The sequence below is a fragment of the Aspergillus piperis genome (genome assembly GCF_003184755.1).
Source record: "Aspergillus piperis CBS 112811 unplaced genomic scaffold BO85scaffold_5, whole genome shotgun sequence".
Lineage (NCBI taxonomy): Eukaryota > Fungi > Ascomycota > Eurotiomycetes > Eurotiales > Aspergillaceae > Aspergillus > Aspergillus piperis.
Window position 1 is genome coordinate 438,454 of NW_020291595.1, and position 26,334 is coordinate 464,787.

The 26,334-nt window shown below is 50.8% G+C and overlaps 10 protein-coding genes across 10 annotated transcripts; 4 read left to right on the forward strand and 6 right to left on the reverse strand.

Annotated features, from left to right (window-relative positions):
• Window positions 1-709: 709 nt before the first annotated feature.
• On the reverse strand, window positions 710-1,911 carry BO85DRAFT_367032 (putative mitochondrial dicarboxylate carrier; the record flags this gene model as incomplete). Its single annotated transcript, XM_025655805.1, has 4 exons — window positions 710-1,393; window positions 1,464-1,562; window positions 1,683-1,687; window positions 1,758-1,911. The coding sequence occupies 4 exons, from the start codon at window positions 1,909-1,911 to the stop codon at window positions 710-712; spliced, it is 942 nt and encodes a 313-aa protein (XP_025517502.1).
• Window positions 1,912-2,489: 578 nt separating this feature from the next.
• On the reverse strand, window positions 2,490-4,262 carry BO85DRAFT_447463 (phenylalanine--tRNA ligase). Its single transcript, XM_025659728.1, has one exon. The coding sequence runs from the start codon at window positions 4,204-4,206 to the stop codon at window positions 2,662-2,664; it is 1,545 nt and encodes a 514-aa protein (XP_025517503.1). The 5' UTR covers window positions 4,207-4,262; the 3' UTR covers window positions 2,490-2,661.
• Window positions 4,263-5,002: 740 nt separating this feature from the next.
• On the reverse strand, window positions 5,003-5,881 carry grpE (mitochondrial nucleotide exchange factor MGE1; the record flags this gene model as incomplete). The annotated part of the gene is made up of 3 exons (XM_025658577.1): window positions 5,003-5,032; window positions 5,092-5,520; window positions 5,618-5,881. The coding sequence occupies 3 exons, from the start codon at window positions 5,879-5,881 to the stop codon at window positions 5,003-5,005; spliced, it is 723 nt and encodes a 240-aa protein (XP_025517504.1).
• Window positions 5,882-8,701: 2,820 nt separating this feature from the next.
• On the forward strand, window positions 8,702-10,353 carry cbpA (putative calcineurin binding protein). Its single transcript, XM_025659729.1, has one exon. The coding sequence runs from the start codon at window positions 9,077-9,079 to the stop codon at window positions 9,965-9,967; it is 891 nt and encodes a 296-aa protein (XP_025517505.1). The 5' UTR covers window positions 8,702-9,076; the 3' UTR covers window positions 9,968-10,353.
• A 183-nt stretch (window positions 10,354-10,536) lies between these two features.
• Window positions 10,537-13,467, reverse strand: BO85DRAFT_447467 (arginyltransferase). The gene is made up of 11 exons (XM_025659730.1): window positions 12,924-13,467; window positions 12,508-12,552; window positions 12,328-12,403; window positions 12,189-12,251; window positions 12,010-12,132; window positions 11,790-11,951; window positions 11,501-11,737; window positions 11,356-11,453; window positions 11,222-11,287; window positions 10,863-11,161; window positions 10,537-10,799 (listed from the first exon to the last, which is right to left on the reverse strand). The coding sequence occupies exons 1-11, from the start codon at window positions 12,979-12,981 to the stop codon at window positions 10,674-10,676; spliced, it is 1,353 nt and encodes a 450-aa protein (XP_025517506.1). The 5' UTR covers window positions 12,982-13,467; the 3' UTR covers window positions 10,537-10,673.
• A 722-nt stretch (window positions 13,468-14,189) lies between these two features.
• Window positions 14,190-14,969, reverse strand: BO85DRAFT_447471 (uncharacterized protein). The gene has a single exon (XM_025659731.1). It carries the CDS (start codon window positions 14,569-14,571, stop codon window positions 14,407-14,409), a length of 165 nt encoding a protein of 54 aa, XP_025517507.1. The 5' UTR covers window positions 14,572-14,969; the 3' UTR covers window positions 14,190-14,406.
• Window positions 14,970-17,453: 2,484 nt separating this feature from the next.
• BO85DRAFT_245702 (NUDIX hydrolase) lies at window positions 17,454-18,298 on the forward strand. The gene is made up of 2 exons (XM_025654883.1): window positions 17,454-17,719; window positions 17,857-18,298. Exons 1-2 carry the CDS (start codon window positions 17,659-17,661, stop codon window positions 18,282-18,284), a joined length of 489 nt encoding a protein of 162 aa, XP_025517508.1. The 5' UTR covers window positions 17,454-17,658; the 3' UTR covers window positions 18,285-18,298.
• A 988-nt stretch (window positions 18,299-19,286) lies between these two features.
• BO85DRAFT_368149 (DNA-directed RNA polymerase II core subunit RPB3) lies at window positions 19,287-20,547 on the forward strand (the record flags this gene model as incomplete). The annotated part of the gene is made up of 3 exons (XM_025655852.1): window positions 19,287-19,340; window positions 19,459-20,027; window positions 20,154-20,547. 3 exons carry the CDS (start codon window positions 19,287-19,289, stop codon window positions 20,545-20,547), a joined length of 1,017 nt encoding a protein of 338 aa, XP_025517509.1.
• A 167-nt stretch (window positions 20,548-20,714) lies between these two features.
• Window positions 20,715-21,263, forward strand: BO85DRAFT_245796 (uncharacterized protein). The gene has a single exon (XM_025654884.1). It carries the CDS (start codon window positions 20,882-20,884, stop codon window positions 21,209-21,211), a length of 330 nt encoding a protein of 109 aa, XP_025517510.1. The 5' UTR covers window positions 20,715-20,881; the 3' UTR covers window positions 21,212-21,263.
• Window positions 21,264-21,942: 679 nt separating this feature from the next.
• Window positions 21,943-24,524, reverse strand: BO85DRAFT_245871 (uncharacterized protein). The gene is made up of 2 exons (XM_025654885.1): window positions 23,569-24,524; window positions 21,943-23,496 (listed from the first exon to the last, which is right to left on the reverse strand). The coding sequence occupies exons 1-2, from the start codon at window positions 24,110-24,112 to the stop codon at window positions 22,172-22,174; spliced, it is 1,869 nt and encodes a 622-aa protein (XP_025517511.1). The 5' UTR covers window positions 24,113-24,524; the 3' UTR covers window positions 21,943-22,171.
• Between the last annotated feature and the right edge of the window lie 1,810 nt (window positions 24,525-26,334).

Here is a 26,334-nt window from a genome sequence, read left to right on the forward strand (position 1 = left end):
TACTGTAAGTACTATATGAGTCTGAAGAATACTATGGCATTTCATTTCATTCTGATCTGATCTAAATTGCAAAGAATACAATGTTGTATGAACTGTAGGTTATAGCAAAAAGCACTCTCTCACCAAGACATTGTATAGAGTTATGAACGTTAGTTGGTGATAGATGGCTTTCAAATCTGATGTCAATCTCGGTGAATGGAGGTCTCATATTCCAAGGAGGTCTAAGTCTTGTGTATCGGATGTCAAGTGAGGAGACATATATGCCTCCGAGGTACGTGCTGTTTCATATTAGTTAACCCAGAAAATGGACAGATTCAGACAGACAGAGAAAGGTGAGATGTCGGCGAAGCGTTGAGAAGAAACTGGAGGACAGAAGTCACAATTGCCAGCTCGAAGAGACATCGTAGAAGTCAAGTGTAAAAGATAAGAGAAAAGAAAAGAAATGAGAGATAACAGTAAAGAAAATGTAATCTATAAGATATATACAAGGGTATGAACACAAAATAAATGCGCAAGACTTTTGTCCTCCCGGTAATGCTTCGCCAATGAGAGATCAAGAAAGAAAGGTTTATAACAAAGTAAAAAGCAAAAGACCATCTATCCCAAGAAAACACAGCATATGGACGGATATCGCAGATATGTGCCTGGAAAAAAGAGAAAAGACAAATCAGAATGAAGCAAATCTATACGTCAAACCTGTTCAGGGAAATCAAAGTCCCTTCAACAAGCGGTAGAGCTTCTTGTGCTCCTCAAGGAAGATAAATGTAGCAATGGTGTGAGGACCGAGACGAATGAAGCTCGGCACCCAACCACGGAAAGCCCATGCGAGGCCCTCCTTTCTGGTGATATCACGGAGCAGTCCAACGATGCTCTGACTGCGGCCTTCAGCCGGAGAAGCGCTCATGACGCGAGTCTTGATCACATCGACAGGGCTGCAGACAGTGGTAGCCACAAATCCAGCCATGAAGGAGGCCGTGAAATGCGTTCCCATGTTATCAGACATGCCCAGCTTCTCGAGACACAAGCGCTTGAAGGTATCGTACGAGGCCAATTGCGACGTTGTCATGAGAACAGCACGGGTCGAGTTCGGCCACACACCGCGGAACAAGCTGGCGGGACCTTCGGTGCGCGTCATCGTCACCAATCCGTGTATCGCGTTGCGGTAGTTACGGCGTTGAGCGGGAGGGAGAGCGGCGTCAGATTGCATGCGCACGTTCAGAACGTCGGCGGGGTTACCAGCCATGCCACCGATGAAGCCGGAGGCAGAAGCCATACCGATCAGGGTGAAGAGGCCAGGAGGCGAGTCGGGGGAGGTGAAGTGGTTTTTGAGTTCCTCGTAGATACCGAATCGTGTGGTGGAGTAGGTCAGCTGGCGCAGAATGGCGGCGGACAACTACAAGAAGTGACTTTAGCATCATGTACTGAAATCAACATGATCTGGAGGGTTGGTGGATACTACATACCCCGCTGTAAAGACCAAAGAATCCGTCATTCTTGAACACATGCACGAATGTGCCGACCATAGTCGAGGGGGCGCCAGGCCCGCGGGTCTGCAGGCGGACCTATAAATTTTTAAAACGCACATCGATCAGCGTTCCGGTGAGACAACGAAGTATAGGAATAAGCACGCGGAGGGGGAAAAATCAAGAGTTCCTATAAGAAGTCCAGGAGGCATGAATTACCTTCACTATAGACGAAGATTAGCTTCAATTCCAGCACATACTTTTTTTTCCGGTGTTGGCAGAATTAGAGCTTACCGAGATCCAGAGGGTGAGTAACGGCAGCCGCAAAGCATGATGCTGAACCACCGAACCAGAAAGGATAATGAACTTTTTTTGCAGGGGCTGGAGCATTCGCCGCCTTGGGAGGATGCGACGCCTCCAACTTCGCGCCGCTGGCCATGGTAGACATTTCAGCGGAGGGAAGAGTGATCCCGGGGAGGGAGACAGAGAGAGGGGGGAGTGGAGAGGGGGGAGGTGGAGGAGGGGAGATTTCGTAGTTTGAACGAGAGATGGAATGAAGGCAACGATGATAATAATAAAGTCCTGTCTGACGCAGTAAAGTGAGTAATACGCTGGTAAGAAATCGGCGGCGCCGGACATAGATCAAGTCTCCGAAACCCTGCTTTTCGGCTGCACTAACCGGTCTGGGACCGCACTGGCCAATCAGCGTCTCGGTTTCTGGCGGCCAGAAGGAGGCCGAGCGGTAATCCTCGGTAATGCGCGTATTTCAAGTAGCCTTTCTCTGTGTCCTTCGATACCCGCGGGGCGCCTCCATCGTGATAGCCTCGCTTGGGGTAACTCTGCTGATGCACTCGGTGCTTAAATTACCTCCGAAGACCGGGGAATAACTAGCATACTATGCCATAGCTGTTTGGCAGCTTCTCAGCTGGTCTTGACAGTCCTACTCTACTACATAGTATAGGCCCTGCTTGGATCGCCACTACGTCACGCTGCATACGTCCCATGCCGTAGACTAGATTAAGGTACATGAAAGCAGCCGCGGCTAGATCTTCCCTAGCCCAACGTTCGGTTAAATTTGGAGGATAGGTGATTTCATCTGAACATGGTAATACACAGTTGTTGTACATATAGACTCGACTCGCCAACTGTAACTTGGCATTTAGTACATCGCGAGCATTTATAATAACATTCGCTGCCATCAGCGGAGCTCGACTCCCAGCAAGCCCACAAGCTTCTGTCGGACCTTCTCATGTAGGTCATTTGTTTCTTCATTCGTCAAGGTGCGCTCCAGACTCCGGTAATTGATACGGTAGCACATGCTCTTCCGGTGTGTCTTGGGGTGGGTAAATTCGTCAATCAGCTGGACGTCTTCCACCAGGTCTCCTGCCTCGCCGCGGACGATCTCCATGATGTCGTTCTCGTGCACGGGCGCAGCTCCGCCCGCCGCACTGCCACCGCTGACAGACGCAGAGGGCAGCCAGAAGGCGACATCCTTGTAACAGGCGGGGTGCTTGGAAAACGGTTCGAAGCGAGTGATCTCACCCGCGCGGAACTGGGAAAGGAATCGCTCGTCACGCGACCAGAACAGGCGGATATCCGGAATGTTGAACAGAAGCATAGCAATACGCTCCAAACCGATACCAAAGGCCCATCCGACACGGTTGGGCACATCCGAGTTGTTCAGCAGCTCCTGTTTGATAACACCACAACCAAGGACCTCGAGCCAGTCACCCTGCCAGAATACCTCCAACTCCCAGGACGGGCTGGTAAATGGGAAGTATGCCTCCACCCAGCGGACCTTTAGGGGTTCTGGTTGTTCACTGCTACCAGCAGCAGCTTTGCTGGCCTCGGTAAAGATTTTTATGACCATGCGCTCCAGAGACCGCTTGAGGTGCGCCGCGATGGCCTCAACTTCCTCCTCGCTATGATATTCCGCCTGGAGGGGGTTCCTCTGGGCATGGATCGTAGGGTTGGGGTCTTCGACCTCGACGTCATGAGCAGGGATCTTCTTGAGATCCTCCATGATCGTAGCGGCAGTCTGACTAGCATGCTTCAAGGGCTCATTATCCGGACGTTTCCAAAGCATAGCGCCTTCCATCTGATGGAAGATCGGGTAGTGACTGCGATCGATCGCATCTCTCCGATACACATCAGCGACGACAGTGTAGCCAACTTCCTCCGGACGCGTGCTCTCATTGCGATTGATTTGCTGAAAGTATGCCTGCTGATGAGCACTGGTGTGTGTCCTCAAGACCGTCTTATCGTTGATGTAGTAAGTGTCCGTGCGACTCCGACCAGGGTGATCCAAGGGAAAGCCCAGGACATCGAAGTTCTGCGCCGTCGACACAACAGGGTTCTTCTCGGTGTAGTTTCCGTATGTCGGGCCAGGGAACTGGCTCTCGATCAGTTGGCGCGTAATCGCTAGAGGGTGGTTCTCATCGAGATATAGGCGGCGGCCGATGTGGGAGAGAATCGTATCCGGGGTATTCGTCCACTGATCTGTGCGGTAGGACTGACCTTCAATGGTCAAAGATTGCGGTACTGAAGGCCGGAGGGAGGGCTTTTGATTGCCATCTGCATTCTCGTTTGTTCGGCGGATTGCCGTCGAACTCCAATCTCTCCGCTTCACGGCAAAGGGCTCCGAGAACTGCGAGAGTGGGATGCGTACGCTCTGACGTGAGGGAGCAATTGCCCACCGGGCACTGCTTGCGCGCAGGGCCCTCCCAGTGGCAAAGAGACGCATCTCGGAGTGCTGTGTGAGTTAATCAACGACTGGCGCCGAGGGCAGTCAACTGCTGGTTGCGGCGTATGAGAGCTCCGAGTCTACAAAACACATCGGGCCGGGAAAATGAGCCACCGAGGGAGATGCGCAATTGCAACTCACCATTCAATTACGAGGATACAGCAGGAAAAAAAAAGATATTCTTGATAGGTATTCCCGAAATATTGAGTCATTATTATTGTTGATTGCACGAGAACAATGCGGACCATTAGACCGCAGATACATGCCTTACGCTGGTTGTTACCGAATTGCACACTGTAACTTCATCAATCGTCTTGATCAAGAGACTTTCTATTAGTCGTTTAGATCAAAACACCTTGCATTGCCTACCGGGCAAGCAAAGTGATGCAATAAAAATCAACATGATCCAATGCCATGCAAATGTCATCCACATCCGTGCCAATGCCAATCCCAACAACACAATCCCACTTTTTTTCATGAGAGAAGTAAAGGAACAAAGACACCAGCCAGGGATATAATATACAAAATAGGGAGGAGAGAGTTCAGAAACAACGCCAAGTAACAGAAAAGATATAAAAGCACCAAGACCACACAACACAGGTAAGGTGTATCATACACACATGCGTTCATGGACAAAGCAACAGAGACCTGGAACAATTCCAGATGTTCCAGCCTGTCGGATTAACATAAGTCGATCCCCATCATAGCGAAGACGTATTTGGTATATTATACAACAAGAAGATAAGACAGGGAGGCGGAAAGGGAGAGATAATGGTTAAGAGTGTTGGAGAAGCGTCTAGTTCTTGACGACACCGACCTTGGCAGCCTATAGTAAACAAGTTAGCATGCTTGACCACGTATACATGCTATAGAACAATCACTTACGCGAAGAACGCGGCCGTTGAGGCGGAATCCGGTGCTCTGGGTGTACATGATGTCACCATCCTCCTTGCCCTCAACCTTGGCCATGAAGGTAGCCTCGTGGAGGTTGGGGTCGAACTTCTGGGTCTTGCCATCCTCAGTGGGCTCGCTGGGGTCAAAGCGCTCAAGACCGTGCTTCTTCAGGGTGTTCAGAAGGATGTTCTGAGTCATCTTCAGACCGGAAACGAGCTCCAACAGGTCCTTGTTGGCCTCAGTCTGGGGAGCATCAAGCTTGTCCTTGGGAACAGCAAGGAGGGCGCGGTCAAAGTTGTCAATGGACTCAAGAAGGTCGCCAGCAAAGCGCTGGATAGCGAAGTTGCGAGAGTTCTCCATGTCACGCTTGGTGCGCTCCTGCAGGTTGAGGAAGTCGGCCTTCGAGCGGAGCAGCTTGTCCTAATGAAAGAGTTAGAGATCTGCAAGGCACCATTGACCACCGTGGAAGGCGTAGCGCAAATTGAGCCGGGCGCTCGTGTTGGGAGGGGAGCTTTACCTTCAGCTCAATGACCTCCTTCTTCTTCTCCTCAAGCTCCTTGCGGACGGGGTCCTCAGCCTCCTGGGCAGATTCACCCTCCTTCTTCTCGCCATTCTCAGCCTTGTTCTCAGTAGAGTAGAACCGGTAGGCAGACTGAGGAGCGATTGGGCGGACAGTCTGGGGGAGCTGCGGCGTGCGACGGAGAGCGGAGGTGTTGATGGAGGTAGGGCGCACAGAGCGGAGGGACCGCTGGGCCTGTCTGAGGAAGGTTCTCTGGAACATTTTAAAAGGAGATGAGGTGAAAGATGGTGACTGTGAATAACAGAGTATGATGAAGCTTGGAGGCGTGAGAGGTTGAACAAAATCGGCGACATCGTTGGAAAGCAGAACTTTCGGCGGCTTGATCTGACCGCCTTCACCGGGAGAAACCTCGGGCCGGATGATCGCGTGCTGTCTTTAACTAAGCATTGCAAGGCTATAGCTGACATTCAATACAGTTCTCATCTGCCTCAAACCTATTTGTTTACTTAATTCAGGTATTCTGCTGCTGTCTATATGCATGATCCCTATCTGTATCGACTATGACGCATGGGACTTAGTAAGCTTTCTTCCATGTATAAAAGCGGCAATCATGGCGGTGAGTATACTGCCGAAACAATCAATGTGCGAAGTCGGTCACCACCGGTGAACAATCTGTACTTAACGGAGAAACATGGTTCATTGAAGGCCTTACTACTTAAACTATTGGCTTCTTTCAGTAGTGAGCCGTGGCTACAGTAGCGCCGACGCGAGAAAATGGATGTCTAAGCCATGAGTTGATGGCCATTGACATGCGCACTAGTGACCGGGTGACTCCCCCTTCCATGAGCAAGACGACCATTTTGCTATTAGCACATACGACTCTTGATATGGAAATCACTACCAAGGGCCAACAGAACGATGCCCTTCAGAGGGATATCTATGCTGACTGTAGGCCGGAAAGACCCCATCGAATGGCATGATAGTTGTCTCCAATGACACGACAGATCGATTGTGCCAGACTCTCATGGGCATTCCCCCCAAAACTCGAGTGCTGTTTGCACAGAAACGTCTGCACCTCTTGTCAGACAGACGGAAACCATCTTCGAGGTTGTGAAAGTGATTAAAGAATTTGCAAAGCGGCACAAAAACCCATCTCAGTAGACGTGGATGATCCCCGAGTCACTATTGCCTAGCTGGAGACATCGAGGCTTTGATCAAGCATCATGACAGCGCACATGGATATCATTATGTGTCTGAATAACTGTCGGTGAAGGATCACTCGGTAACTGCGCCCTAACGCCAAGGATGGATCCGATATGAGCCCACAAAATCAGCAAAAGCAATGAAAAGGGATGCATTAGTTAGGAGCTTCTACAGATGGCCCCCAAACTCCATAGTTTGTATCCAACCAGTAATGTTGGCTGAAATATACCTGTGTAATGCGTTTGCCTACGCTGTTGTAAGCGCAGCCGCCAACATTTATGCAGAGCGCGGCTCATCTACCTAGCCTCAATCCCATTAGGAGTTCATGTGCACCTGCCAGTCGAGAGCTGGAAGAAGCCTTGTTGTGATCGTATGAAGCTGCGGAAGGACGGTCATGCAATGGCATGTCTGGCAGAGTAATAGCCTTGCTGGAGGCTACATACAAGGCGCCATGTCTGTGGAAAGCCGCCATACAGATGGTGTGCCATCTACGTTCGGCTGACCAATGTATCATTGTCGTGAGAATGGCAGTGTGCGACATGGCTGCAGATTAGACTCTAAGGAGCGGTTGCATTGCATGTCGGGGACACCGGGACAGTGAGTGGCTATGCTAGAAACGGGTTGTGGTCAGAGCTCAGGGCTTAGCTAGATCGGTTCATGCAGTGTTACCCACAGACTTCCAGGCAGACAGAATTTGACTCCGGAGAAGAGGACTAAGACTGTAAATGAGATAAGCTGAGCAGAGAGATCCAACGGTCTCAAGGCACTATGAGCCTCGCAGGAAGCCAACATATGACATCTAAGCTAAATGACACGAAGGCCGTTCTAGGGGTAGTAAGTAGCACGAGCAAGGCCACGACTCATGGGACATCGTACATGTGACATAGCATGACAGAGATTTGACAAGGCAAAGAAGCTGCAAATAAACTCTGGGTGGTATCCGACACTGCAGGGTCCTAGGCCCGGGGCTTTGGCAATGGGTGACAGCCGAGCTGCATCACTTTAAGGGAGGCTTGGTATGGGAGCCGAATACGTGGCCAGCCAGTACATGCAATGCAGTCAAGAATATGCTGTGCCAGAGCCAAGACATAGAATATTGCCTGCCTGGAGTTGCAACGCAGCTAACATGGAAAATCGCCAGCTGCTGGGGACAGGTATGCGTAGTATATTCGGCGATCTGCCATTCATCGCCGGCTCCCCACCGTCGGGGCGGAGCTGCATACCCGATGGATCATGGAGTCTGCGGAGAAACCGGAACCATGGATATGTGGGATCCTCCGGGATGTATCTTACTTTGTACACAATAGACATAGATAGACTCAAGTCCCAGGACAAGGGGGGTGGAAACTAAGGGGCATTCATGCGTCACAGGCAGTGGAGACCACGACATGTGAATCATTCCGAGGCTGGTGATGATGGAGTCATTGGACACTAGCGATTTGAGCATCATGTCGGGAGACCCTGTTTACTGCGTACTGTACTAGTCAAGGAGGAATCGATAGCCTCAACAAGGAGGCAGAGAAGGAGAGAGAGAGAGAGTCAAGCCACAGTTGAATTAATCATCAGGAGGTCCACAGTCGAGAGCAGCGAATGGCATCATCGTCATTGTTGGGGATGAGTTGTAAACGACACCAATAATGGGGGCATCTAGTGGCAATAGCGGCAGTTCAGCCACACGGCGAAGGAGGAGAAAGTGAGTGTGGCGAATGCGCTATGCAGATTGCAGCGAAGAAAGGAGAACTGCGTGCGGAGATCGACAGGAACGGAGCCAAAATTGCCTGAAAATGGGCAAGAGCCGAAGAGTGAGTGGAAGGCAGTGCAAAGAAGCAGATTTGCATCTCCACTGCGACACGAAGGCGTTTGGCTGCGCCTCGCCGTCGACGAAGACGGATCTTTCACTCGCTGCCTATAAGATGCAAGCAGCTTCGTCTGCAGAATTCCTTCTTAAACTACTTCTTCAGTTCATTCTCAGAACATCAAATTGAATAATAACCACTCTCAAAATCATCAAAGAATAGAGTTGATTTTATGTGGTTGTGGTTGACTCCTTGAATAAGCGCGCCTGCCAGATTTGACGTTCTTCCCGCTTATCTTTACTATCGCCTCCTCCACTTCCAACCACCACCACCAACTACTTATACTACTCCTACTCCACCACCACCGACTCTCTCCTCCTTCTCTCTTCTGGAGACACACTTACAAACAAATAACCCTTTAACCATCATCATCACAACTAACAACAACATTCACACAATGAACACCGCTTCACCACCTCATTCTCGCTCCTCTTCTCCTTCTTTCGGAGCCCGTCGCTCCTCTCGACCCTCTCTCACCCTCGACATGTCCAACCTCCCCCCTCTCACACAACCCACACCTCCCTCCAACACCCTCATCATAACCGATCTGAACGACATTCTCCTCTTCCAACCCGACTCCCTCGCCAACCTTAAAGCCTATCTCGAGTCTCTGGCTCCTCTCAACTCCTTCTCTCCCCTCCCCTCCCTCCGCCGCATCCTCTGCTCTTTCCACACGGACTCCGACGCTCTCCGCATCCGCAAACTCCTAACTGGCGCACCACTGCTCAACCGCCCTATCGTCCCCAAGATCTACTTCGGCGAACCAACTCCCATCATGGACGACCTTGAGTCCCGCCCTAAACTCCTGGAGGCCCCGCAAGTCGACAAGCTCTTCTTCATCTCACCGCCCCCCTCCCCGCCCCACGGCTGGGTCATGCGCCAGGAAGATCCCCCGAACAAGGAAGTCCACGCCAGTGATCTCGCCCAGGCTTTGGCCAAGTTGAAGACCGAGCAGTCCGGTGTCGAGGAAGCAGCGACGGGAGTGGTGGTGTCATCTATCGAACAGCAGCAGCAACAACAGCCGGGTACTCCGATGTCCATGACCTCGGACAAGAGGACGAGCAGTTGGCCCGTGGCCCTGTCGCAGACGCGCAGTCGCAGCAGCACCCTCATCTACCACCCCGAGGACCACGGAGGTAGCCCTAACTTGCCTGCTGTCATGGTCGAGGACACCAGTGCTTCCCCAGACGAGGATATCGATATGGACATGAGCCCTATCGAGATGTCGGTCAAGAAGATGCCGCCCAAGACGTCACGGCCCCCAGTGGAGCTGATGGGGGGTATCTAAGAACTGCCAATATGCCCTTCGTTGCTTTATTATTTTCATCGCTTCCTCTTTAATATACAGTCCTCGGTGTGACTGGGCGCGTGTGGTGCATGGGATTGGATTGCTCTGATTCTAGACTTGAGATTTTGGGATGCATCGCTTGGCCATCAGGGTTTCTCTGTTTACTTGCAGTAAATGTTTTTGGATCATGAATGGCGTCTGGATATGGGATGGGGGAGATTGTCTTATGTGCATATATGTTCAGCACTTGTTGGTTATGAAGCATGTCTCTCAGCATGATTATTTTACTCTCTCCTTCTTGTGATCGATTCATGAAAATACAGACCGATCAGCTATATATAGTGATATGCAAATATACCTAAAAATTGGATAACCACTTGAATCAATCTTCCTTACATAAACATACTAGCTAGCTTACATCAAAGTCTTCATGAAGTCCTTTTGTTATTCTCTAATCCAGAACTACTTCATGATCAGATCAGAATCAATATCATACTACTAGTCAGGCAAAAATACACCCACATTACGCTGGAAAAGTACACCACTGCTGACTTCGACCTAAACAAGTCTCTCAAAGCAGGTCAAGTTGGCTTTCATATTTTACTGCAGTATCTGCTTTTACCCCGCTGAATGGTAGTAGCTATTATACGATCTCCACCACATGAACAGACACGTGCACGGTAACTATTACATACTCACTACTCCGCTAGTCGAAAAGAACCACAGCACTGTTCTTAACGACCTCCGGACCCAGCACGGCCGCCAACTCGGCAATGATACCCTTGACGGACTGCGGGTTATCAATGGGCATTTTCTCCCATCCGACGAGGTCCTGTAGTTATCAGTCAGTATGCAGCCAGAGATTGGAAATTATAGGATGAGAATGCGGGCTTACAATCATATGCACGAAAGTACCGTGGACCAGCAGAAGCCAGTGATCCAGATCCAGCGCTTTGATTTCGTCGAGCGTCATGTTACCGGGCATATTGAGATCGAAGAGGGAGACTTCTTCGTCATTGATCTCGGCGTCTGCTTCTTCTTGTGTTGCTGTGTTGTTGTCTCCGGTTGTGGTTGTGGTTGTGGTTGTGGTTGTGGTTGTGGTTTGTCGGTCCCGTGAGAGCGATACGTAGGGTCGTTCGTCGAGCTTCTTGGATAGTTCTCCATCAAGAGGGTCCCATGTATGGCTTTCGGGGTCTGTAGATGTGTGTTAGGTACGTTCATTGTAATGGGTTGATAGTCCACTGAGAAACATACCTAGGATGTACTGCGGACGGAACGTTCCCTTGTAGCGCATCTTCTGGCATGAGTGGATGTAGTAGCCTGTTTTCGATTCAGATTAGTTAAGAAAGTAAGAAGATAAGAATAAGAAGTGGCTGTGTCGAGCATACCCATGTAGTAGTACTGGTATTGCGCTTCAATGGCAAAAGCGATTTCCCGCATTGCGCTCAGTTTCCCAAACTCCCATTGCTCGTATTCCGGGTCATAGCTTCTCTTGTTAGTGGTTTCTCTTGCTGTTTACTGTCGAACACTTACAAGATATAGACCGAGCTCACACCATTTGGCATCAGATCCAAGACTGCCACCGCGATGAGCTTGCCATCCAGTCGGTAGCATTGATGCCATGAGCCCAGCTTATTCTCATCCGATTTGGCAGCATTTGCTGGAGATCGAGTCATTCCCGAGCAAAGGAAGCGCTTGAAATCTTTGTTTGCCCATTTGGAAGCATCCTCTTTGTGGACTTTGGTCTGGTACTTGAGGAAAAGTTCGTATCTCGCACGATGTCAGTATAAATTGTTGAACACACAGGCAGCTGCACACCTACTTGGCTTGAGAGATGGAGTCGCCTTCCAGATTAACCTCAAATCGATGAGCAGGTTCCAAAGGTCTCTTGGTTTTGGGGTCAATGGGCCGCTTCACATTGCTGTATTCGGCCTCGTGAACTGCACCGAGAAGGTCAAAGTTGCACTTGCGACGCTTCTTCTCCCTACGATTAAACATTGGTGAGCTCACACATCATCCCCCACATTAGACGGTCTACTTACTCCCGTGTCTTGGGGCAGAGGTATGCAGCTCTACGGATATACTCCGGGCCTAGAACGAATTTGTTCCAACGATTGATCGCCTTCCGTTGGTCTTTCCTAGGCGTGAAGGCGGAGGCTTCGAGCCTGGACGAAAAGTCAATGCAAGCTAGTCAAGGACAGAAATTGGACCAATCACACACCTCATCGTATAATGAGGACAGCATGATCGTTGCAGGTTCTGCTTGTAGTACAGTGTCCCCGACCTAGCACCTGGATTAGCGACTGGCTAGCCAGACGGGGGTGGGATGTGGCTCGCATTACGAAGGCGAACCGCCGTACCTTCGCCAGCCCCTGTTGACCAGAGCTTCATAATGCGCCGGGCGTACAGAAACCGAACTAGCGTAGTAGGAGGCACCTGCAGTAGACGTGCATCAGCGGTCCCATCCGGCAGCACGACGACATTTCCGCGATGGACTACTACGGCAGAGGAGAGAAGAGGGTGGGTCCGGAGAGACTCACTTCCATTATCAGATTTGCAGTAACCACAGGAGTTGCGCTGGTAACCTAAAGAGAGTTGAGTTAGGGCATGTTGGCGCAGCCATAGTGATAACGATGGAGCAGTTTCAGGACGACGCTCATTAGTTGATCGGAGGATATCCGTCCCAGTGCAGAGATAGGATGGGGCTTTAGTGAGATGGATGAGGCCAAGACAAAGAGGATAGATACTATGTGTGTATCGGGGGTGCTTTTGACCGGAAAGTTGAGAGAGAGGGGAATTTGGCCGGGAATGAGGGGCAGCCAAAAAGAGTGTACTATCAAAGACAAGACAAGAGGGGCACAGGATTTCCGATCCAAAGAATCGGTGACGGAGCAGGATCACTGGGGCCAATGATGCCCGCACGGGGAATGAAAGGCTAATCTGACTGGCTGCTTACCAAGAGGTCGGAAAAGCGACAACTTCCTCGCCTGTTCGGCATCGACGATGGGCTCCATGGCGTGTCGTTGCGGGCAAGTAGTGCGATGGAGAAGGGATTAGCTGGCTGCGCTCACGGCGGGAACGGCAGAAAAAGAAAAAGCAAAGCGAGACAGGACAAGGGGCGCAACAGGAGTAAATTGTCCGTCTCAGGAGAATGGAGATCAAGGGATACGAAGAGAGTGTTGAGGTAGTTTAGTGGAGTGGGCTGGATAGATGGATGGCTTGATGTTGTTTGGTTTTCAAGTTGATGCGGGACGAGAAGATACTAGATGGAGAGCCCAAGGCAACACCGTCACAACACTCCCTCCTCCAGGCAGGGGCCATCTCACGTATACTTATACCAGTACGCTCCGCTCTGAATTCTACACAGCAGGAAGAACCTCGGACTTTACAAGATAAAGATCAAAAATCATACCCACTGGCAGCTTCAGTAGGTGCTGCATGATCATAGGACTCCCCAGTTAGTCCTGGAGGAAGCTGTCCCCGTCACTGCTATCGGGAGGTAGAAACAAGGTTGAAGGTGATGATGCTTCTAGAAGAAAGACCTGAGCGGCTGCTGGCCTGATCACTGCCGCATGTCAGAACTGCTGGCCCCCCCTGGTCAAGTACGTAGTCAGGTTCAACCTGATTGCTTGTCCCTTGTACTTTGTAACAACTACACGGATCTTGTTCTCTTTGCCACCTAATTGCTCGGTGCCTCGGAGATGAAGGAGATGCGGAGCAAGCACGGCTCCAGAAACTACAATTTCACTACGGGTTAGTTGGCCATAGCTTCTCATAGTAGGTGCCATTGCCATTTCCAACCAGTGACCTACTAGGTAGATACTAGACTGGAGAAGTCCCCTGGCAGAGCATCTAGTAAAGAGTAGAAAACTGCCAGGTTCGGTTTTTAACCTGAGGCGGAGAAGGGTTCAATACCATACGGTCTGGCCTTGTATGGACAGCCTCCATTACAATACGACGGGGGAGGGTATGTAAAGCCGACGGTACCTGAACTTGCTTCGATGGAAGCGGAAAGTAGCCAAGTGTCAACCCTCTGGCAACAAAATCTTGCCATGTCGTGGATGCTAAGAGTTACTGGAATGTGGCACACGGAAGTAAGTGTACTGCTGGTCGATCCTGGAATTCGTCCAAATCAGAATTCTCCTAGCATCGGCGATGACCAGGAGGCAAAAACCCTCACCCCAAAAAAAGTCTCCCCCGGACCATGACATCACGTGCAGGAACCCTCTCCCCCCAACGTCCAAGCATCATCGGCATCATCACGGCTTGTCGATGCTAGGATCTCAAGGATCCGCACCTCGACAGATCGCTGCTGCGTTGTCGCGTCCAGATCCAATCGCCACCGGGAAGTTTCTCGAGCCACTATTAGTCTTTCCTGTGCAGGTTTACCTCAGTAGTTCCATTCCTTTGCAGTTAGTCACCGCATCGTCCGAGCAACTTCAACGCTCTGATCGACCACACACCTTTCCTCCCCCCTCCATGGTTCCTCGGCGGTGGGCAAGGTACGCTGTGTGAGTAAAGCAAGTACCACGTAGGTAGGCAGGCCCTGGCCCGCATACATCATCACGAACGCGCAGGTCGGTCTGGATGCCTTTTGCCTTCATTGTTGGGCTGTCGCATCCGCATCATCCCTTGTTCGGCAAAGAGGTCACAGAATGTAGATAGTAGAAACAAATAGGAAAACTCAGAGAAGTCACCCTTACGATCATTCGAGGATTTGGTGTGGCCGGCCGAGTGGTTGCTTCTGCCCCGCATCCCGTTCCCAAAGTCAACCTTTTCCCCCTCCCTTCTCGATTGTGTTAGACTGTTAGTAGTCACTATTTCCCTCTTTCTCTTCACTGGGTGAGGTCGGTGACATCGGTGTGCTCTCCTCCAATGAGCCCGCCAGGATCCGAGGCGCCTAATGTATGCAGGGCATGCCGTCGCATGATATGGTATCCAATCCGTAGCTTGCGCGCAGAGAGTACGGGGAAAATTAAAGGAAGGGGACAACACTAGAAGAAGAAGCAGAAAAGAAAAGGATAACATAAAAAAACAGGTAAAATTCATCAAGAGTTGGATGAAACGTATAGCGTAGATGGATCATTCGATGACCACTTGTCGATGCAGCTTGAAGCTCCAAAAATCGTCCCATCGGAAATAGCTCAACGCGTAGCAAGGTACTGCCGGGTCGCATGTGGTAGTTGATTCTGATATCATTCGTTGAAAAGGGTTGCAGACATCGATGCGCTACATGCAGATATTCTACTCTGCATGATACTACTACCACTACTTACTCTTAACTATGTGGTATATACCCAGTCAGACGAATTAAGTATCCAGCAATAGTAGATACGTAGATCGGCTGGTGGATAATTGGAACCGAGAGAGGGAAACCAACGAGTCGCGGGCTGTTCCACATTGAGGAGACAGATTTAGTATTACACAGCAAATAAGTAATCAGAAAGGAGTAGGCACAGGGTTCCCCGTCGCACGGAGTACCGCATCCAGAGTTGGTAAACGAGGTGGACCGATCCCGGGTAGTCTTCGGTTTTTGCTCATGTTCTTCACCGTGAGTTCGTTTTGATCCGGACAAAATCAATATGTAGGCTATATCAGAAAAAGGGGCAGTAATAGGAATAATATTAAATATAGCTATCTAAGGAAATATTAAGTAATGGTGTGTTTTAAACCCCGAGAGAAATAGGGGTTGGTTGGCAATAAGCCATCAGGGACCGGTGTGAGAGGACGATGGATTAACTATAGTGTTCCTCTATCGATAACCATAACCACAATATCTACGCTGAATCTCCGTCATCATTTCGAACACACCAGCGCTTACGGCGGAGAGCACAAAGGCCCGGTTTGCTTCCTTCGAAAGGAGAAACATAAAAAAGTAGACTAGACTGATGGAGACATGACCTAAGAAGTAAGATAAATTATTTTTGCTCATTTGGTCCATGCTAATAGTAGCAGTAATATGAGACCAAGGGAAACTGTCTGTTCCACTAGTCTGGGGCCCTAATTCTGATAGTGCCATAGGGCCTTGAGTGTAAATGATGAGCGGGCACAGCGTTTGGTTGCTGGGAGATGAGATGGACTTGCAAAGCCGTAAGTACCGACTCGACCGAGATGGGAGTTAGGGGACGACGGAAGCTGCAGTAACCCTCTAGGCTGCTGCTGTCCCAAGCAAAAAATTAATCCCCGTTTTGTGTGTGCGCGTGTGTGGGTGTGGAAAAGAGGACTCCTGCTCCCTTGGTCCAGCCGGCTTGCTGTGGAACCTCCGAGGAGTCCGCAGACCTTCGGGAGACTCAGGAGCAGTTCATGGGGAGGGCAACAGACCTAGTCTGTGACTTGCGGACGCGTGAACCACCGAAGAGAGGAGCCAAATCGACCCAGAGGAACCGCCAGAATTACGCTTGGGAGGTATCAGCATGTCCGGTGGGATGGCCCATATAGTGCAAAGTAGTCTAGTTCATGGATTGCCCTCGGACACACTCCACAAAGCTACGTATGACTGGGGATTTCTAATTTTACTTTAGAGTACCCATAGAGAGTAGACAATCGTAATGGAAAAAGGATCAGTTTAGGTGAGAGGGTATGGAGCAAGCAGAGGACCCCTGGAAACCGAACAATAGTACCACCGGGAAAAAAAGATCCCAGCGATTAGAATGATGACATTATAGTAAGCGTTCAAAAGAGCAAGTCGCATAGGCTGACTTGGGGGGGCAAAAGTAAGTCAGTAAGTTGAGTAGCGGCGGTACCTGTACCAGTAAGGTAACTGGTACCTAGCAGAAGAACCGAAAGAACCCGTATGGAACCAGTATTACGGGAACCCACCGCGTCGGGTTGATGGCAGAACGCAGTGGAAAAGCAAAGGAAAGCTGCCCGGACAGACGGACGGGGAGACCGGCGATACAGTATTGGGGTTGTACCCAGACGGTACCGTCCAGCGAAAAGTAGAGAGTATGGAAGAGGGATTGTAAGAGGGAGACAGAGAGAGGAGAGCGCGCAAAGTCCGCTCCGGGCGAGAGAGACACAGAGAGCGAGCGACCTTCCTGACCGGATCGCGCCGCCCATTACTATCCCCAAAGCTGTCTCTGATTCCCCCCCCCCTCTCCGTCCTCTCGCCTCCCCCCCCCTCCCTCCGTCCCTCTCTTCCTCCCTATCCGTTCCCTTATTTTTCCTGGTATCCCTCCGATTATGATGTTCTTTTACCTTCACACCTCTCCTTCCAGGTTCCCGTCCGCCGCGGGAGTGAACGGGGATACCTAGTTCCTGAAACTTCCCTCCAGTCTTAAAATCTTTTTTTTTACCCTCCCCAAAAAATTCTCTGGCCTACTTCGACCGCCTGGCCCATTTTCGCTTCGGGAACAAGACAGGAACTCACGGTTCACCGGCCAGCTCCTCATCCACAAGGCCGGGCCTTCTTCTTGTCTCAATTTTCCGTCGTTGGACATTTCACGCCTCCCTCAGCACCGACTGTGTCGTCACACCGATCGTGTCTTGGAATCGGTGTCATTGACCTTTTCCCTCCACCTTGAATCTCTCCATTCCTTTCATACCTGTGTCGCGTGAAGCACAGCTTGGCTGTGTCGCACTGGTTTTCGAATTCTTGCTATATAGACCGCGTTATAGACTTTTCCCTTGTGTTTTCTTATTCTTTTATTTTTTATTTTTTATTTTTTATTTTCTCGTTATCTTGATTTCCAATGTTCAAAATGGCGGATCATCCTCGCTCAATGGAGTCCCGTGTGGGACGCAAAAACCAACGTGAGTAACATCCCTGGGCTTGTAGCCTTTTGAATTCATTCTACAATACCGTTTTCGCCGGTTTCTGCACGTACAGCAACTTTCAATATGACGCAATATATTCGTCGCGCAACGTGGCTAACTCGCGTTGTGTATAGGGTACGGACCGAAAGGTGAACGACTTGTGGCCGGTGTGGTTCCATTGTCCGCAGACAAGACGAAGGTGCTCATGATTCAGTCCGCGGGGCGAGGCGGTTGGGTGCTTCCTAAAGGCGGTTGGGAGACCGATGAAGTAAGCGCCCAACAAGCTGCCTGTAGAGAAGCCTGGGAAGAGGGTGGAATAATATGTACGGTGCACAAAGACCTGGGATTGATCCCAGACATGCGCCCGTCGACGTTATTAACGTCCTCGGCACCGAAAGCATCATACCAGTTCTTCGAGGTCACAGTGGACCGGGAAGAGGACCAGTGGCCCGAGATGCACAAGCGGAAGCGTCAATGGGTCACCTATGCGCAAGCGGCCGAATCGCTTGCCAGTCGTCCCGAGCTTCTGGAAGCGCTGAATCGCAGCTCCCTGCGGAGGTAGCGATGGCGTATCATTTCTCTTCCCTCGCTCAAAAAAGGACAGGGAAGTTGAAATGATGGAGACTTGCCTGTGGGCTAGAGCTCCATGACGACTTGACATGATTCTTGAAACCGAAAAGAAAAGCTACTCTCGATTTTACCTTCTTGCTTCGATTCATTTGCCTGGGTTTCTGCCTCTGGTTGGCTATACTGCTTTTGGTTTTAATTCTCTTCTTCGGGCTATTTGGGCAGCCCAACGGCTTTCGCGCGTGAGGCGCACTTACCACTATAGAATCCATGACGGAGCGTCAGCATAGAATGTTAGAGGAGTACGGTCTGGCGGCGGTACAGCCGACGGATGGAGCAAAAGTTGATGGGGTCAGCATGACATGCTTTGGGATCGCATCCTACGGTTGGAGCGGGCATCTGCTTTTGGAAGGGGTCATTTTTTTTTTCCTTTTTCTTTATACTTCTTCGACTTGATATACCCTTGCGACGACTTGCTGGTTGACTATGGCCCGCCAGTTAATCTGGCTCGAGAGCTGTCGACAGGTGCCTCCGTTGGTGCTGGGGATGAACTGCCTTTTGCTCATGCAAACTAGGAATCTGACCTGCAAAGGAAGAAAGCAAGCATACTCCTCATTTTGCGAGGCAACAGAAGACCATAGGGGCTGGCTGTCTGCTCAGTGTGTAACTTAAAAGTAAGCCTGTAGAGATCGTAACCTGTAGATCTGAAGACAGTTAAGCCCATATATAATTAACACCCAATTTAATAATATTTTGTTGCTCTTTAATCGTTATCTGAACTGACCTCAGAATTTTGATCTGCGGCAAACGCCGCAGCAGACGCATTACCCAAACAGGCAAAGCGCGGGCTGCAGGTCGGCGACGAACTTGACCTCAGCTCCTTCGCCATTCATCATTCCCTCCAGCATCAGTCCTCTCCTCGCTGCTCCATCTTTCACCACCACAACCATCCCTCCACTCGATAGGTAGCGCCTCTGCGCTACTAACCACAACCACCATGGACTACGAGATGGATATTGAGCCCACCGGGCCCCAAGTCACCGTCCGCGAAGTGAGTTCACCTCTTACCAATCCACCTATCCACCATCTATACCAACACCAGCCCATACCACACAACCACCCCATCCAACTTGTCCAACCATCCCTACTAACACTCATCAAATTGCCAGGCCGAACCCACCCGCGTTGACTTCAAACTCACCTCCGTCGACCTCGCCTTCGCCAACTCCCTCCGCCGAGTAATGCTCGCCGAAATCCCCACGATGGCCATCGATCTCGTTGAAGTGGAAAAGAACACCTCCGTACTGCCCGACGAATTTCTTGCCCACCGTCTAGGCCTTATTCCCCTGATCAGCAAAAATTGCGACCAAGATGTCGAGTACACGCGCGACTGCGAATGCGAGGACCACTGCGCGCGCTGCTCTGTAACCCTGTCGCTGCATGCGCGGTGCACCGGCGACGATATCATGCGGGTGTATGCGCGCGACCTTGTGGTGTCAGGCGAACGGGCGAACGAGTGGGTGGGAAACCCGGTGATCTTGGATCCTGAGGGAAACGGACCCTTGATTTGTAAATTGAGACGCGGCCAGGAGTTGAAGATGACGTGTATTGCGAAGAAGGGCATTGCGAAGGAACATGCGAAGTGGATGCCTACATCGGCGATTGGGTTTGAATATGACCCGCATAACAATTTGAGACATGTGGATTACTGGTATGAGGAGGATGCGGCGAAGGAATGGTATGTTTTATCCCAACCTTCATCTTCAGTCTTTTTTCTCCAGCACCTTTCTGCATCACCTACTGCAGAGGATAGTGTTTTACATGAGTAAGCGAAGATCAAATGCTAACAGTGACATCAATACAGGCCCGTCTCAGCCAACGCAGGATGGGAACAGCCCGTTCCCCCAGACCAACCATTCGACTACGACGCCCAGCCCAACAGCTTCTACATTGACGTAGAGAGCATCGGCACCCTAGAGCCGGACATGATCATCCAGCAAGGAATCACAGTGTTGCAACGGAAACTCGCCTCCGTGATCTCCTCATTATCAGGCACCGAAGGCGCAGACCGCAATGGCGTCATGGGCGGCGACGACGAGGATATGATGGGTGTGCGCAGTCCGGATGCCTACGAGCCCCCGGAGGGTATGGACGGTGGCTTCACGGCGTATGCGAACGGTGGTGGCGCTAGCGCATGGGGTCCTAGTGCTACAACACCGTATGGAGTTACGCCGTATGGGGGTGGATATGGATTCTAAGGTGGACTCGGTCGTCGCATCTTACCTTCTCACCGGGCAAGGAAAGAAGAGGGGCGATGCTTCTCCCTTTCTTTCATTTCTGAACTCACCATGAAAGAATTGGGGAAATACGAAGAAACAAACCGAGTCACGTCACATGCTCTGACTCAGGCTCATGCTCAAGCTCACCTTACCAGCGCTCCTCATGACCATGACCATGACAAAGACAGACAGTGGCACCCACAACCCATCACGCAGACTCGCATGAAGTCACCCAAGAAACCAAAAAACCCTACTTACCATAACTACTTGCTACCAAGACCATACTTCGATCGATCTATCAGTTAGCATCCGGATGGAGTTCGGGGGAGTTTCATTTCTACTTGATTTGCGGCCGGGCGCGAGGAATTACCTACCTACTTACTTGCTTGCTTTGCTTTGCTTGATTCAATTCACATATTATATTAACACATACTTATTTCTTACTATCCCATCTTTGCTTCTTTTTTCTTTATATCTGGGTTTCAAACTACCTGCTGCACTGCATTCAGTATCCAACTATTCTGTGCTACGCTACCGCTATGCTATGCTGCGCTTTGCCTCATGCCTGTCTAGTCAAAATCTTGGCTACTCCTGTGATATTAGAATTCCTTTCCCTCCGTTATCATGGTTACCTCAATTCTAGCAAGATTATCACTACTTACTAAAATCACATTGATACCTACAGACGAAGCTGCATGAATCTATATGCTAGTAATAATGAGGAACAGCCAGTGGTAAGCTCGAATATATACTATGATGATACAATGGTAAGATCCCATCGATACACAAAAAGTAGTAGGTAGGGAAAAGACGGAGTAAAGTAGATTCAAAGAAAAAGACAGGTAGATATGATAGATGATAGATAACGACCAACCACACTACAACACCATGTACTACCGATCAAAGATACCATAACCAACCAAACCAACCAACCATGTACCCGTAACCGAGCACACTCCGTCCACCAACTATTGACAGGAGAAAACCGAAGACCACGTGCGCCACAGTAGATGATGAAGCAAGTAAGCAGGCAACCACACCAGCCGGCCGGCCAGCCTATTAACTTCGGGGGACGAGAGAAGAGATGAGAAGCAAGGAATGAGTGTATGGATGGCAGCAAATGGAGGGGAAGAAAGACAAGACATGTCACGAGATGCAATGCTGCAGCAGGTAGATTGCAATGAATCAAATCAAATCTTGTCTATGATTTTCCTTTCCCGCTTTTGGACATGATGCCAAACAACATGAAAAAGCCCTAGAAGTCGTGTCACGGAGGTAGAGGGAGATGAAGTTGGAGATGAGGTGAGGCGAGAGAAGACAGAAGATAGGGCTGGCCAGAACCAATGAAAATCTGTAGCGCAATGGACGCCAGTGTACGCCAGCTAGCCAGAGCGATGCGAGGAGAGAAGCGAGATGTAAGTAACCGAAGAAAGGGGACCTGTAGATGAACGCCCACCATGTGCACAGCACACAAGACCAAATGTTTCCGAATGGATCAGATCGACAACGCCATGTCCACGTGATGCAGGTACAGAGACAAAAGAAGGAGCAGAAAGACAAGGAACGCCTGCCTATGCATGCAAGATCTCTCGACTCTGTTGCATCACACCCCGTCAATCGCGTCCGTCCCCAGATCGTCCGACCCGTCGGCTAATACTGGGTTCTGCGGCAAGCGCCGCCCGAACCCGTAGTAAAACTCCAGAGTCTTGGCTTTCTGTTTGTCTCGCACAGATTTGAGGTAATCATAGCTGCCTTCGAGTCCTCGGATTTGTCCGTCAATCACAGCCTCAACATGCCCCAGCATGCGACCGTTGCTACGACTACTGGACTCGATGCCCGTGAAGCTCATCGAGTCGTTGCGTCGAACTAGCGGACTGACAAGTTTGCGCCGCAGGGTTTCCAGATTGACCTTGAGGGTAAGTAGACGGCCGCGGTGGTCCACCAATAGGTGCTTGTTAGTGACAGTGCGACTACGGACATTGGCGAGCAGCCGCTTGTTCTTTTCGTATTTGCGAATCGCAGCAGCATTGGCTCCCATAATCCTAGTCCACAGCGACTCCAGCATCTCGCCCTCTTCGCGTTCTTGTACATCCGACTCGCGGACTACAGTCCGTTGAAGATTCAGAAATTGGCGGTCGATCGCTTCAAAGAGCGCGAACAGCGCCGTTGAGTGCGTCAGCTCGTTGTTGATCGCCTCTTCTAGTACGGAGAGCATTTCGGTAAAGGTCCGAGTGAGGGTTGTGCGGGTACGCTGGGCAGAGGTTTGGCCGAAGACCGCGGTGACGAAGTTGCCAAAGGTGGTTGGGGTGCTGGTCAGTTCAGTGCTGGACCCTTCCCCACTCGCGGCGCTAAGTCGCTCCAGCGCCCCCAGTCGCGCAAAGATCCCGTGGAGGTTATCGAAGACGACCGACGGAAACGTACTAGGCGGTTGCGACGATAAGGCCTCTAGTTCACGCTTGGCCCAATCCATGGCGAGCAAGATGGAGTCAATGTCCCCCTCAACGTCGGAGAAGAAGCGTGCCAGCTCCAGAGAGAGCGACTTGAGCGACTCGGAGAGTTCATCCAGTTGGCGGACAATGATCGGCGCGCTGGTCATATTGGTCCCGCGCACCGATTCTCCGAGGTCCCAGACAGCCACCCCCGTCTCCTGCAAGGCGGTTATCTGATGCGCGCCATTCTCCGAATAATAGATGAGGGGCTCGAACGAGCGCGCAAACCCTGACAGCTTGACCAGATCGGGTATCGCTTCGGGAACGCTGGGTAGGAATAAGGCGCGCATGAACGCGATCGATATGAAAGCAACGATTACAGAAAGAATTGCGTTGGATTTGGAGCTAGTGATCTTATCGAGTTTGGACCGCAAGTAACTAAAGAATGCGACAAAGGGCTCACGGTGCTGAACTTCCGCGCGCACAGCAAACCGGATATCTTTGAGGCGTCATGAATTAGTTCATTCCGGCCAGGAAGCTGCAAAGGGTAGCAAACCAAGGTGAAGCCTACAATTGCTGAGGTTATTCCCCGACCCAAAGTCCAAACCCTCGCCATCCGGGCTAGCTCTTGCACCTTTGGGTCCCGGGCTCGGCGAGCGACCTTTTTCTGGGGTCTCTGCGTCGGCTGGCAAGGGGACATTGGCGGCTATGGTGATGTCAGCTGTCTCTGCGGACTGGCTGCGTTTCCCTGCGGTCGGCGCCTCCAGCGCATCCTCATACTGCGGACTAGGCTCGCGCGATTGCGACGGGCTCAGTCCGACTGAGGGCTTGAGGCAGAAACGGTCGTAATCGGGATTGCGCACGTAGGGCTGATGGCGATACCAACCACTTCCTTGTACATAGTCATACCTGCGTAAGCCCGGAGGCGACCAGCGATCTCCGTTAGGCGTGAGGTCGTCATCCTCCCCATCCGATTCCTCAGAGCGGAAGCCCGAATGCTGGGAAGGCAGACCGAAAACGGGGGATTGACGAGCGTTACTATTGCTCTCGAAGTCCTCGAGCGACGCATCCAATGAAGGATGTTCGTCGAAGGTGCGTTCCAGCTCGTCTAGCATGATAGACGGCGTTGCGCACTGCAACACCAAAGAAGTCAAGGCCACTTTCGATCGCTGCGACGTCGTGAACGACTTGCGCAGCAATAGACAATAACTTCAGAGGGTGGGTGCTATCAAGGTGATAGAAGAACGAGGGTTAGTTGCGGGCGCGCTAAGATCCGGTTAAGGAAGGGAGAATAGAAGCTATGCGCCAAGGGAGAGAAGGGGAAGGAATAGATGATGACAGGGGTGAAGGGTAGAAAAAGGGGTCAAGATTACAGCGTATATGGTTATAGATGTCCCTGCGAGTGAATCCAAGAGAGAGCAGGGAGGAGGGAGAGCAAGACATGGGAAGGTTGAATGATGGTGGGAGGGTAGCAATGTAGTAGTAGAAGATACGCGGGACGAGAACCCGGGGGGGGGAAAGCCTGAGTGCCTGAGGAATGGCCAGCAACGGCGAGCGATCAGGCCGGCCCGACGAAACAGAACTGGGGGAGAAGTGGGGAGGTAGATAGAGCAAGATGAAAGATGGTCCAGTCCGTCGAATCAGTCAGAATGCAGATGAGAGTTAGATGATCTGTTTGGTTAAACCAGTTTTCTTTCTTGCTTGCACTCTTCTGTCTGTCTGTCTGGCTGGCTGTCTGTCTGCCTGGTCTGTCTGTATGTCATGAAATGACCAGCGGACTAACGGGAATGCGACAAGTCACGACGGGTTACAAGAGGCGCTTGCAGAGGACACCCGCACGAGGGGTCACCTCGAAGGGGGGAAGGAGATTTATTGGAGCAGCTGTTTTGCGCCGTTAGTTTAGATAGTAGGGATGAGACAATAATGATAATACGGGTGGTAGTTTATATAGGAATGGATTGATGTATTTGATGGGAGATAGATGGTAATAGATGGGAGTCTTCAGGTACAGGAAGTACAAGAAGGTACAGGATAATACCGGCCCGCCCCTCGCATGCCTTCCACGGCTGGGGTTTTTATTTCAATCAAAAGGAAAGAGCGACCCATGGAGGGGCCCCGCTAGGTGGCTGGTCCAATCAGCATCGCTGCGCCACGGGTCAGGTGGGATCATGGGATGCTCATCCCTACAGGCCCATCGTAGCCTCCAGTCTGTCTGTCCTCTCTGTCTAGACTTTCCTCTGTCCCGGTCGCTCCCAGTCGACAATGTCCTTTTTTACTCTTTAACCTCCCGTCGCAACATTCCTATAATTCTTCAAAAGAATTGTCCTCGTAAAAATAGGGAACGTGCCTTGGTTCATGGATCTCGTTCCTGTGGAAAATTAGGAACATTCCATCTGGTGGAGGGAAGAAAAAGAAAGAAGAAAGCCTCCTGGTGGTATCCATCTATCTTTATCGGGCCCATCGGCTCCCCTCCAGAAACACCGATGCTGATGCTTAGGCTCACTCGCGCATAACTACTACTTACTCTACTACTGACCGAACTAGACTACATTCTACCTTGTACTTTTTCCGATTTCGCAGGGTTCAAACTGAACTCCACAATGACTGCGTTTCATCAGACAGACTAGGACCTGACCGACAGACCGATCCCTTTCCCTCCTGACGATAACCAAGCAACCAAGCCACCTGGGTGACTGCCTACGTACAAAGTACTTCGCGTTGAATTGCATCACATCGCATCGCATCCCACCAGATCGACTTAACCCGGCTACTATCTACCTACTCCACAGAGTTATTGAGACATCTCATCTCTTATCCGGAACAATTTTCTCAAGACTCTCACGTAGTCTCAACAAATAGACATACTGCAGTTTCCTGCACCTTTTTATCGATAGTTATCTGCATTTCTCTTCCCACCCCGCTAGATAAACTATAAGCCCACCAAGATAACCTACCATTCGACAACCACCATATCGGCGTGACTCGCATCCATCCATCCATCCTAAGTCATGACCACATGACCACCCAACGAAAAGGTTCCTCGAACCTACCTATCACCACACCGGTCGCTTCCGTAGTTCGCAATCAAGCCCGATAGAAGTTCACTTTAGTTCAAGTTCAAGTTCCCCCATGGGAGAACTGGTTACTTCTCTTCTTCCCCCTCCTCTCTGCACCCCTCCTTCAGGACGGTAGTATTTACCCTCCGATCGAGCAGCTACCTGGTTGGCTCTAAGGCCATTTTACTAGAGGAACGGTACCTTCTCGGGACCATGAACCTACCTATCAATGGCTGGCTGACAACTGGCCCAACGGCCGGGCCCAATGACCATCCTGAGCT

Coding starts and splice junctions, on each gene's coding strand:
- BO85DRAFT_447463 (XM_025659728.1), bottom strand. CDS start 4,206: ATGCGTCTCTTTGCCACTGGGAGGGCCCTGCGCGCAAGCAGTGCCCGG.
- cbpA (XM_025659729.1), top strand. CDS start 9,077: ATGAACACCGCTTCACCACCTCATTCTCGCTCCTCTTCTCCTTCTTTC.
- BO85DRAFT_447467 (XM_025659730.1), bottom strand. CDS start 12,981: ATGGAGCCCATCGTCGATGCCGAACAGGCGAGGAAGTTGTCGCTTTTC. Junction 11,952..12,009: donor CTCTGCCCCAAGACACGGGA/GTAAGTAGACCG, acceptor GTTTAATCGTAG/GGAGAAGAAGCGTCGCAAGT. Junction 11,288..11,355: donor ATACCAGTACTACTACATGG/GTATGCTCGACA, acceptor AATCGAAAACAG/GCTACTACATCCACTCATGC.
- BO85DRAFT_447471 (XM_025659731.1), bottom strand. CDS start 14,571: ATGAAGGCAAAAGGCATCCAGACCGACCTGCGCGTTCGTGATGATGTA.
- BO85DRAFT_245702 (XM_025654883.1), top strand. CDS start 17,659: ATGTTCAAAATGGCGGATCATCCTCGCTCAATGGAGTCCCGTGTGGGA. Junction 17,720..17,856: donor TGTGGGACGCAAAAACCAAC/GTGAGTAACATC, acceptor CGTTGTGTATAG/GGTACGGACCGAAAGGTGAA.
- BO85DRAFT_245796 (XM_025654884.1), top strand. CDS start 20,882: ATGGAGTTCGGGGGAGTTTCATTTCTACTTGATTTGCGGCCGGGCGCG.
- BO85DRAFT_245871 (XM_025654885.1), bottom strand. CDS start 24,112: ATGCTAGACGAGCTGGAACGCACCTTCGACGAACATCCTTCATTGGAT. Junction 23,497..23,568: donor GGGGAATAACCTCAGCAATT/GTAGGCTTCACC, acceptor GACGCCTCAAAG/ATATCCGGTTTGCTGTGCGC.